The sequence below is a fragment of the Danio aesculapii genome, chromosome 2, assembly GCF_903798145.1.
Source record: "Danio aesculapii chromosome 2, fDanAes4.1, whole genome shotgun sequence".
Lineage (NCBI taxonomy): Eukaryota > Metazoa > Chordata > Actinopteri > Cypriniformes > Danionidae > Danio > Danio aesculapii.
The window spans coordinates 205,160-217,651 of NC_079436.1; the positions used below are offsets into that span (position 1 = coordinate 205,160).

At 38.9% G+C, this 12,492-nt stretch overlaps 2 protein-coding genes across 2 annotated transcripts; both read left to right on the forward strand.

The window, feature by feature from the left end:
• The first annotated feature begins 437 nt into the window (after window positions 1-437).
• On the forward strand, window positions 438-4,386 carry si:ch73-40a17.4 (gastrula zinc finger protein XlCGF57.1). Its single transcript, XM_056465339.1, has 2 exons — window positions 438-542; window positions 2,729-4,386. The coding sequence occupies exons 1-2, from the start codon at window positions 488-490 to the stop codon at window positions 3,886-3,888; spliced, it is 1,215 nt and encodes a 404-aa protein (XP_056321314.1). The 5' UTR covers window positions 438-487; the 3' UTR covers window positions 3,889-4,386.
• A 2,499-nt stretch (window positions 4,387-6,885) lies between these two features.
• LOC130234986 (gastrula zinc finger protein XlCGF57.1-like) lies at window positions 6,886-11,648 on the forward strand. Its single transcript, XM_056465349.1, has 2 exons — window positions 6,886-7,295; window positions 9,102-11,648. The coding sequence occupies exons 1-2, from the start codon at window positions 7,220-7,222 to the stop codon at window positions 10,214-10,216; spliced, it is 1,191 nt and encodes a 396-aa protein (XP_056321324.1). The 5' UTR covers window positions 6,886-7,219; the 3' UTR covers window positions 10,217-11,648.
• The last annotated feature ends 844 nt before the right edge of the window (window positions 11,649-12,492 follow it).

Sequence of the window (12,492 nt, forward strand, 5' to 3'; positions counted from 1 at the left end):
TCATCAACAATATGACAGAAGGAAAATATAGCTATATACATATACACTATACTGGTAAATCTGCAAAAATCATGATTTAGATGTATATGTCAGTCTAGCTGTGTGTTAGCATAATCCTCTTCTGATAGTGAGAATAATTTCCTCCAGACCTTTATTATGCTCAGCGCATGCGCGCGGCGCGGTGAACATGACGCGTGACGTCACACGAGCTGCGGCGCGCGCTTCTGCTGCTTTTATTCTGGAGGCTTTAAGCTATGTGAGTACTTATTAAATCTTTGAAAAGTACTTTCCTGTCATTTTCAAATGTGCTTCATTAATGTGACGGTGCTGCTGCAAGCATCTAATGTAATGCAATGTGGACGCACTGCATTTCTGCTTTATTCTGGGTAAATATTGCCATAATCTAATCCTGATAAAGTCTGTTTTTACCATAGGTTTTTACACACAAGCAGGAAAAGGCCAGCCGGGGTCTGAGAGATGTAGTATTATGAGTGAAGACATGAGCGATGCTGACACAGATCAAGATGCTGAGGAACGTAAAGGTTGGTCATCAATCTAAAGTCTATTATTATCCTCAAAATCAATATTCCCCCATCATTTACTCACCAAACCATAAGACTGATGTTGATCTTCAAAATACAAATGAAAAAATGTGATTCTCCCAGTCTTCTTATTCAAACAACTCTGAAAATACTATAAAATATCCAATTATAATAAATCAAGAGCTTTGATACAAGTTTTGTGCAGAGAAAGTCTTGCTTTTTTATGATTCAGAATTAAAGGAGATCACCCTGAAATCAAAATGGACTCTCTCTGTTTAATCTCTCCTCCGAGTGCTTTCAAATCTCTTTATTTTGTTTAGTTTCTTTTATATTTGTTTCAAAATAGTTTTTTAATTAATAGATTTTTTTAAAGTTAGACACTATATCAGTTAAAATGAGCACTTGATTATCCCTCACGCACAGATCCTCCGCTAACATCTGTTCTCCGCTTTGTGTGCTCAAAATAAATGGAAGAAATCAGTGTTGCTCCACTCGCAAAAACGGGAGAGGAGAGGAATCCAGAGCTCATCAGCTGGCCACAGGCGTACCTCAGGGATCTGTTCTAGATCCCCTTCTGTTTACGCCAGGGTACTGGGAACCATCATCCAATCACATGGTCACGCTTATCATAGACACACAGCTCTGTTTTTCATTTCATCTGATGACCCAAGGGTTCTCATAATGCCTGGATGAAAGACCATCACCTACTGCTTAATCTGTCTGAAACTGAACTTCTCATCTTCCCTGCAACTCCACACATTCAGCATGGCTTCTCCATCCAGCTGGGATCATCCACCATTACCCCATGCAGGAAGGAATCTTGGCAAACCAGGCTCATTACTGATATGCACCACCATATACATAACTGGAGAGTGCCAAATATGTCCCAGGAGGCACCTTATTTTGCAGTTTTTGTGTTCGAGAATCCACCAGAGGGCGCTCTGCGCATTTTCAGATCTCAAATTCCTCTGGCGAGTGCCATGCACACCTGCTGTCGTGTAAATCCACCAGAGGCCACTGTTAACTGACCGACTGACCAATCCCTCCTCCTCCTCCTTTCCTAAACCCAACAGGACAGTGTTTTCAAAAGCAAATCCGGAAAAAGAAAAGCTCTCGCCTGATTTTTACCACGTTTTCAGACCTTAACACATTCTCCCGCTGTTATTTACTCACGCTGTTTTATTTTTTGTCTTTTGTTTTCATCTTACCTGCTTTCTGGAACCGTTCTTTGCCGGACTCGAACCCTGTCATCACAGTCAACTCCTCTCTCTGTCTCAAGTCCACTGATGTACACTGCGAGCCACTGGGGAAAGGGGTAATAGTGGGAAAGCTGTCCATACAGAGGTAAGCGGTCAGCTGGTAGTGCAAAAAGAAACAGAAGCCGTCTGCTGCATCATACCGCCCTGTAGCATTTGTTTTAAAGATGAAATGCAGCCATACGTACCTCTGGGTACATAATTCACGCTCTCCAGAGATGTATACTAGGGTACGGATGATCAGCTGTCCTTCAAAGAGCACATCGCTCCATCATGCAGGTTTGCACTCTTCAACATCAGTAAATCAGACCCTTCTGCACAACTCTGAGTCTGAGCTCTGGTGATCTGAAGGCTGGACTCTTCATCCTCTTCAATGAGAGCCCGTGTAACTTCTCTCTTTACCCCTCTGCATTGGTTACCGCTCAAGGTTTGGATCGAGTTCAGATCATTGATGCTTTCTTACAGGACAGCCACTGGCTCTGCAGCCTCCACCTGCTGCTGAAGGTCTACACCCTGTCCAGGAGCCTCCAGTTGGGGAGTGAGCGCTGCCTTGTGGTGCCATCACAGAGAGGTTATAAGTTACTTTCCAGAACCTTTTCATTCACTGTTCCACATTGGTGGAATGATCTTCCCGTTCCCACGCGGACTCAAACCGCGTGGGACCGCAACTAATAAACCATCTCTTCCAGGATCACCTGAGCACATATAAACTACTCGATCTCTTCATTCTCTGAGCACCAACATGACCTTTGTGCATTGCCTGTTCTTGTTGAATCGCTGAATGCCTCCTCAATTGTAAGTCACTTCAGACAGAATCATCTGCTATAAGACTCAATGTAAATGAAAGGCAGCAGATAGGATGCCATTAAGTTGTTAGATTGCATCTCAGTTTATCACTCTTGAATTAATTTATGTAATTTAACCTTTCAGGCATGATGGAAGTGACAGATGAACACAAAGAGCCTGGTGAAGTGGAGATGAATGAGCGGAAGAACATCACCAATGGAGAGCAATCCTGCAGTTCATCACAGAACGATAATAATGTTTCACAAGCCGAAACCCAACCGAAAAACTCTTTCATTTGCTCTGAGTGTGGGAAGAGCTTCACGCGTAGAGGACACCTGAGGATCCACAGGATAATCCACACAGGTGAGCGGCCGTACACCTGCATTCAGTGCCAGAAGAGCTTCACCTGTAAAGGAAGCCTGAAGGATCACTGCAAAATCCACTCTGGAGAGAAGCCGTTCATGTGTCCGCAGTGTGGATGGAGCTTCGCACGGCAGGAAGACCTGAAGAGGCACATCAGAATCCACACCGGAGAGAAACCGTTCAGCTGCGCTCAGTGCAAGAAGAGCTTCACCAGCTCTGGAGACCTGAGGAGACACGTGCGGATACACTCCGGCGAGCGGCCGTTCAGCTGCGCTCAGTGCAAGAAGAGCTTCACACAGAAAGAAGGGCTGAAAGAGCACGCCAAAATACACTCCGGGGAGAAACTGTTTGCGTGCATGCTGTGCGGGAAGAGCTTCACACATCAGCGGAGCTTGAAGAGACACATGAAGGTGCATTCTGGAGAGAAACTACACCAGTGTCCTGAGTGCGGCAGGAGGTTTGCTGAAGCAGGTAACCTGAAAACACACCTGCTGTCACACACTGGAGAAAGACCCTTCAGCTGTGAGAAGTGTGAGAAGAAGTTTTTCCTGGCCGTGCATTTAAAGACACACATGAGGATTCACGAGGACGAGCGGCGATACGTGTGCTCATTCTGTGGGAAGAGTTTCCTGTGGCTCAATGGCTTTAAGGACCATCAGAAGACTCACATTGGGGAGAAACCCTACGTGTGCCTGGAGTGCGGCAGCACTTTCATCAGACCTGGAGAATTAAAAGTGCACGAGCGCATCCACACTGGAGAAAAACCCTACAAGTGTTCACACTGTGAAAAGAGCTTCACTCAGTCGGGGGCCTTGAAAATTCACGAGCGCGTGCACACTGGAGAGAAGCCGTACCTCTGCCCTTCCTGTGGGAAGACTTTCAGCAGATATGGAAATCTGGGGAAACATCTGAAAAAGGCCTGTCCAAAGCTGAAACAATGAGTTGACTTTTAAAGGGGACGTATCATTACTCTTTATACAAGCTGTAAATGCGCCTGTGCTGTCTCTAGAGCACAGGTCTCAAACTCAGTTCCTGGAGCGCTTCAGCTCTGCACAGTTTTGCTCTAGCTCTAATCAAACACAGCTGACCCAAATAATCTCGGGCTGTGTCTGAAATCGCTCACTACAGTAGGTACTGCATTTGAATTCAAATGTGCTACTCGGCTGTTAGAAAGGTGCGCTCTATACAGGATGAATGCAAGCAGTATGGATGGAACTTGGACATACTACATCCACCATTTTGTCATCACGTGATCTACCCACGTCAGTTGCGTCACTTTACTCCCATTCATGAATTCTCTCGTGGTGCATCATGGGATAGCGTAGCATCCATCCAATGCGCACTTCAGAATCTCGCTGGAAGTAGCAGGTCACTCTCACATAGTGTTTTTCCAATTCTATGACTTTAGACATACTAGCTGGCTTGCATACTGTTTTTAGCGCACTATATAGCATAGAAGTATGCGATTTCGGACACAGCCTAGGTGTTCAAAAGAGTCTTGAACATCTTGGTTCATTAGATCAGCTGTGTTTAATTAGGGTTGGAGCAAAACTAGGCAGAGCTGCGGCCCTCCAGGAATTGAGTTTTAGACCTGTGAGCAGGGGTGCCCAAGCTTTGGGGATTCGGTCGAAGTTGAATATACTAAACTGTATTACGTTCAATTTGCCATGAGTAATTTCCTAATTTATTTGCTAATATTTAAAAATAACTAGAAAACATTGCTTTAAAACATTAAATAATGCTGCAGTATCATTTTATAAAGAACTTATTACTGTAAAAACATAAACAATCCCATTTATAACACAATGGATATCAATGCTGAATACACTACTGGAGCTGCTCCTGCCTTTGCCTTGATTTGCTCGCTGATGTCTTGTGCGTTGTCCTCCATCTGTCAAGTGGCAGTGTTTACATTTTAAAGTCTGATCTATTAACAACATTTACTTTAGTTGGCTTTTGTAGCTCCTCAATTAAACAAAGAAACAAAAGTTTAGGTTAAATTCATAAAATCAATCTCCCGCTCTGTTCAGATAGGATGGCAGGTCAAACCAAAGGTTACCATGGGCCAACGTTGGTCCGTGGGTCCTACTTTGGGCACTTCTGCTCTAGAGTAAAGCTTCAGCTCTAGCACACAGATAATGTTCTCCAGCTCTCTCAAACTGACCCTTTTAGGCTTTGATCCTAATTGTCGCTTTTAATGCAAATGAGAACTCTTCAGAAGAGGGCGGTAACATAATGCAAACAAGCACAGGTGCACAACTATACACCATGATGCACATTAATTACATTGAATTTCCCGTCATCACATCATCATCTCACACTGTAGATCTGCATTCAGAATCAAACCAGTCATGTGCATTGTGGATGTTTTTTATAGGAAATACTCTTTTTATTCACAGTAGCTCCCCGATTTTGCACAGATTCTTGTACATACGCTCATTAAAGCCTCTAATTTAGAGGAGTGATCTTTATTGAATGTGATTTACCTCCATGAGATACAGAACTATATCATTTTAATTATACACTACCTGATGAAAGTCTTGTGGTGGATCTCAGTTGAGCAACAGATAATAACTGGACTTCTAGTGGATCATAAATTGTCAGAAGGTGGATTTCTCTGCTGAATCATCTGTTGATCTGCATCAATCATCAACAATACTGCAGAAGACCTACTGGAACCAGCATGGAGCCAAGACTCTCACAGAAATCAGTCAAGTTTGGTGAAGGACAAATCATGGTTTGGGAATCATTCAGTATGGGGGCGTGTGAGAGATCTGCAGAGTGGATGATAACAAAGACTCTTGATGAACTCTGGGTGTCCTGCAAGAAGGCTTTCTTTGCCATTCCAGATGACTTTATTAATCAGTGATTTGAGTCATGTCAGAGATGTATGGATGCAGTCCTCCAAGCTCATGATGGAGTCAGACACAATATTCATTCTGTTTCCACTGCAGCATGAGCACATATTCTATACTGGACATTATTGAAGGTTCAGTGAGCAGACTTTAGTCTAAGCAGAGTCAGACCTTACTGTCCTAATCAAATCATTAATAATCAAGACATGATCAGATTATATTGTGCTCAAATAAGCCTCATCTAGAGGCCTTTACCTTTCATATAAGACACTTCTGATACCAAATCATCAACTAGAAGTCCAGTTATTATTTACTGTTCCTTAAACTTGGATAGGTGACAAGACTTTTGTCAGGTAGTGTGTATGTGTATGTATATATATATATATATATATATATATATATATAGAAAACCCACATTACAAAAGATACATACCAAAAACAAAAGCTCACATTATTTCAGCTCCGTCAGTTGCTGATTATTAATAATATTGTTGATTGTAAAATATTATTTTGCGGTATATTAGCATTGTGACGTAATAAACTGTCTGATAATCTGTTGCAAACTAAATAATTTATACACAATTTATTCAATTCTGTCACGTGTCTGGAGTTATAGTTCAATCGCCAGGTTTTATGCTATATATATGCTGGGTTGTTTTAACCAAATTATAAGCTTAATATAGACAAACCCAGCCACTGGGTTAAAAAATGACATTTAATAAAAAATGACATTATATACATACATGGTTAATATTGTTCATATTTTACACAAACAACCCAGCGTTTTTTACAGTGCATGATGCAGAATCACCTGTATTAATGAATCTGGAAATATATAATCACTTTATCTTTTAAATGAGTTATTTCTAGAGAACTTGACACTTTTGCTGGCTGTCATTTCACTTTTATTATTATTAATGGCATTGTTACAAACATCCACCACGTTTCTGGTAATATTTAGTGCTTTACTGTAATGGAAATGCACAGCTTTAATCGCTAGTGTTCTTTAATTAAAGCATTTAGTTTCGGTTTGACTTTTTTCATCAACATGAAAACATCACTCGGCGCGGTGACGTCATCAGGGCTGCGTCAGAGCTGCTGAAAATCTGCCGAGAGAGTTTTATATTCCTCGGCGGAATAATACATATTAACGGACACGAAACGTTCAGAGATGATCCACACTTTACTGAAGTATAGAGACGACGTTATTATTCTTCATTATAAGCTCCAATACATCAGTAAAGATCACAATAGCTGCTGAAGGCTTCGGGTTTTTGTAAATATCTTGAGTTAAATGGCGGGTTTTGCAGTGAAATGCCTGCAGATCGATATATTTCGGCATTTGTTTTCTTTCCACTGGTATTTGCGTCTTAAACGGGACAAGAACTAGAAGAAGATCTGAAATACTGCAGTAAATATGGAGTGTGTTAAGGAGGAGAGTGATGCAGAAACACACACCATGACAGATGAGGACACTGAGGGAAATACTACAGGTTGGTGATTATTATCCATCCATAATATAATGAATAATCACAGATATTTAAAGTGAGACATGTTTTATTCATAGTTTTATTCAGAGCTGGGATAGTAATGGGCTAACGGTAATCTGGATTACTTTATCAGATTCCAGAAATCAAGTAATTGTAACTTAATGAGAGTAAATTACTCTTTTGAATACTTGTAAGTTACTTTTTATGGATTACATGATTACATATTATTTACAGAATGGCAGGAAACTGTTTATAGTTGATTAATTCTCATAATATTTCTCTTTTTTATCTCTATATTAATAAACCTGTGGCTTAATATCTGATTTTTCGCATTTGTACTGTTGCTGTTTGATAGTTTTCATTGTCATCTTCACATTTAATGTGTTTTAGTTGATGTTTCGTTGATATTGCTGTAGTTTTCATGTTTTTAATAGTTTTTTGTAATGTTGCTTTTTTAAACACTTAATCTGAAGTAAAATAATCAGATTTAGTGTTGCTCTGTTACTAATAGTGAATATTAACATTGAATAGTTGTCAAAATAAATTATCCTGCTTCAGTGTATGTGATGTCAGATAAGGGTTAGCACTAAAGTAATCCAAAAGTAGTCTGATAATTTTATAAATGTGTAATTAAGAGATTATATTACAACCCTGCTGAAAAATCCAGTTTAAACCAGCCTAGGCTGGTGAGCTGGTTTTAGCTGGTCGACCAGCCTGGTTTTAAAGGGGTTTTGGCCACTTTCAGACTGGTTTCCACCATTTCCAGCCTGGTCTTAGCTGGTCAGGCTGGGTGATTACCAGCTAAAACCAGCTATGTCTAGCTTAAACCAGGCTGGTTTTAGCTGGATTTAGTGTACCAGCTAAGACCAGGCTGGAAATGGCCAAAACCCCTCTAAAACCAGGCTGGTCAACCAGCCTAGGCTGGTTTAAGATGGATTTTTCAGCAGGGAAAGTATAAATTTAACATTGGATTACTCATGTTAAAGATTACAAATTAGATTACAAAATTACATATTTATATAACATTAAATATTTATGGTAACATAACTAGACCACTTTTGGATTACATTTAGATGACTTTTCTAAAAAGTAGTCGGATTACATTACAAAAATATGTAATATAAAGCTAATATATTAAAGATTACACTACAACAGTTATCTTTAGATTACAGATTTATGCTAACGTAATCAAACTACTTTTGGCTTACATTTGGATTACTTTTGTATTAAAAAACAGATTACATTACTGTAATTATGTAATCTAAAGATAATATATTACAGATTACAAAGTACATTAAAACAGTTTTAAAAAAGTAAAATAATTTCTTTAGATTACATATTTATGCTAACGTAATCTCATTATTTTTGGATTACTTTTAGATTACTTTTGTATTCAAAAACAGATTATCATTAATATGTAATCCAAACCAAATATATTACAGATTACAAATGACATTACAACAGTTGTTGGCAGTAGTATAATATCTTTAGATTGCATATTTAAGCTACTGTAATCGACTACTTTTGGATTACATCTAGATTACTTTTGTATCCAAAGGCAGTCAGATTACATCACTGTAATTATGTAATCTAAAGATATTATATTTCAGATTATAAATTACATTAAAACATTTGTAGAAGTAATATAATATATTTAGATTACGTATTAATGCAAAAGTAATCTGACTACTTTTGGATTACTTTTAGATTACTTTTATGCTTTATCCAGCTCTGTTTATATATCAGTTGTAAATCTGAATCAAGTCTTCATATAAACAACACTTTCTTTTCATGTTTATGTCATTTCAGACCTGATGAAGGTGAAAGATGAAGAAGCCAATGAAGAGAAGAGTTCAACAAGTGACGAAAAGTCCTCTAGCGGCTCAGAGACTGCTCCACCCAAAGGCTCCTTCTCCTGCCCGCAGTGTGGGAAGAGTTTCACACGTAAAGGACACCTGGAGGTCCACATGGTGATCCACACAGGTGAGCGGCCGTACACCTGTCCTCAGTGCGCCAAGAGCTTCACATGTAAGGGAAGCCTGAAGGATCACTTCAGGATACACACCGGAGAGCGTCCGTTCACATGTCCGCAGTGCGAAAAGAGCTTCACCAATTCAGGAGGACTGAAGAGGCACTTGAGGATCCACACAGGTGAGCGTCCGTTCACCTGTCGGCAGTGTGCAAAGAGCTTCCCGAGCTCGGGAGAGCTAAAACGGCACATGCGCATTCACTCCAGAGACAGACCGTACACCTGCCCTCAATGCGGGAAGAGCTACAAACAGAAAGAGGTGCTGAGGGAGCACGCAAAAACACACTCCGGAGAGAAACCATTCACATGCACGCTGTGCGGGAAGAGCTTCACTCAGCAGAGCACGCTGAAGGTGCACATGAAGGTGCATTCTGGAGAGAAACTACACCAGTGTCCTGAGTGCGGCAGGAGGTTTGCTGAAGCGTGCAACCTGAAAACACACCTGCTGTCACACACTGGAGAAAGACCCTTCAGCTGTGAGAAGTGTGAGAAGAAGTTTTTCCTGGCCGTGCATTTAAAGACACACATGAGGATTCACGAGGACGAGCGGCGATACGTGTGCTCATTCTGTGGGAAGAGTTTCCTGTGGTTGCATGGATTTAAGGACCATCAGAAGACTCACATTGGGGAGAAACCCTACGTGTGCCTGGAGTGCGGCAAAACCTTCGCCAGAGCTGCGGAGCTGAAGGTGCACGAGCGCATCCACACTGGAGAAAAACCCTACAAGTGTTCACACTGTGAAAAGAGCTTCACTCAGTCGTCAGGGCTGAAAGTGCACGAGCGCGTGCACACTGGAGAGAAGCCGTACCTCTGCCCTACATGCGGGAAAACTTTCAGCAGATACGGCAGTCTAGGGAAACATCTGAAAAAGGCCTGTCCAAAGCTGAGAAAGTGAACAAGGTCCATTTAGACTCTAGAGATACCACATTAAAAAATATTGAAGTGTTTTTGAGCCTAACTACAGTAAAGTACTGGAATTAATCTGTTGTGGTGATTCTACAGTTGCTATGGTAACACAACAACTACAGTAACTGATCTGTTGTGGTGATTCTACAGTTGCTATGGTAACACCACAACTACAGTAACTGATCTGTTGTGGTGATTCTACAGTTGCTATGGTAACACGACATTTATAGTAATATAAACAAAAGACCCAATACTGTAGTTTTCTACAACTATAGGGTATATTATATGTTAAGTAAAACTAAAACACTAAAGAGTTTTTTACAGCAGTAACTATAGAAACAGGAGATCAGTGTTGTTTATTAGCGCCTCCTGCTGGCAGAGAGTGAATCTGCAGCTCATTCAGCTCATCCGCTATTTCCTTCATGTTTTATGACTGACTGATGTCACAGCATTCTGTTTTTGTGTTCAATTTAGAAATGCTGGATCTTAATTGGGATCCTGATTGAAATGCAGTGGTTGACTTCAGTTTTAAATGGAAAGAACACAAGCAAAGCCTTACTTTGTTTATGTCAAGAGGGATTTCTTTTATGTACATTTTTTGAGTTGCGGTTTGCTATAAAAATGTATTTCGTTTTTATATTTTAATATAAAATTGTACAGCAGTAGCCTAATCAAAGGACATGTATGATGTCTTCAATCTCATTATGTTTAAAAGATAAATAATAAATAAAATAAATAAATAAATGTAATACATAAAAGAAAATCATGACATCAAATTCATGAATCAAATTGTGAGTTGAGTGAATCGTTATATGCTTAATTATGTGGTAGCAGTTATTAAACTACACTGATGTCAGTGTATTTAAATGTTTTAATCATCTTCAAAATGTGAATCATAACTCCTCAGTGTATAATTTCAGTATACTTTGTTACTTTTATAAAGAAATCAGTCAAGCTGATTGTGTGCTTGTTCATACTTTAGTATTTTAATCATGATGTAAACTGACTAAGAGGGCAATATTGTATATTTTAGTGTTTGTGGCTGTGTGTGAACATATCTACAGAAGAGCAGCACTTTTTACTTACTTTTTTAGCACAGTGTTGTAACTTTATTGTAATATTGTTTATTCCTGCTTTATTGAAAGTGATAAATGTGAAATGTAACCAATGAACAAATGTGCCTTTAAAATCCCCGTCGCACCAGTAGATGGAGCCTGCAACACCACACACATTGTTTACTGCTATATTAATATTAATACTGATATTAATACATCCTTTGTCATGTGTTTTATTGAACCTGGAGACTCTTAAAGCTATTGTCATATTCACAATATCAGTCTTGTGTTTATGAATGTTGCTTACCACCATGTGTTTTAATCTGAATTATTTGCCAAAATATTTGACAGCCACTTAAATAAAACAGAGAATATGGTTTCCAGCAGTGTCTTGCTTATTACTGTAACTTTTAGGACAAAATGTATGATTTGATGTGTTGTATCATGCTCAAGCCTGGAATATTTCACCAAACAGATTTTCTTCAATTCAGCAACACATATCAGAGATTAAAGCTTATTTAGAAATACATTATTTCTTTATTTAAGCTTCACAATAATGACTCTTTAGTGTAAATTAAACATGCTATTTGTGTATATTTAGGTCATTTGATGGAAGATCTACAAAACTCCATAAAGGTAATTTAGTACGATCATTGGTTTTCTGACTGTAACATGTTTATATTTAAATATATATATATACATTTTTATACAGTGATATAAAAAGTAAAATCTGCTTTTCATTCCTTTAGACAGAACCCCAGCTACAGAAACGGAACAAAGTTATTAAAAACAGAAAATATAGACAATATGAGACAATAAATAATAGTACCATAATACCATAGTAAAGTGTATTATAGTATCTATAACCTAGCATACTGTAATATTAAGTATTACTAAACTGAGAAATTGTTATAAATATAGTATACTTCCGTTTTTACCACAGTAAACTGGTGTATTGTAGTATAATATAATCTATAGTTGTAGAAAACTACAGTATTGGCTCATCTGTTTATATTACTGTAGCGGTTGTGTTGCCATAGCAACACTGCTAAACAGTGTTATGAAGCGGTTGTTTCTGTTTTTTAAAAAAACGGTTATTCCTTATTAAAAAACGGTCATTTCTGTTTTAAAACTGTTATTTCTGTTTAAAAAAAAACGGTTATTCCTCAATAAAAAACGGTCATTTCTGTTCAAAAACAGTTGTTTCTGT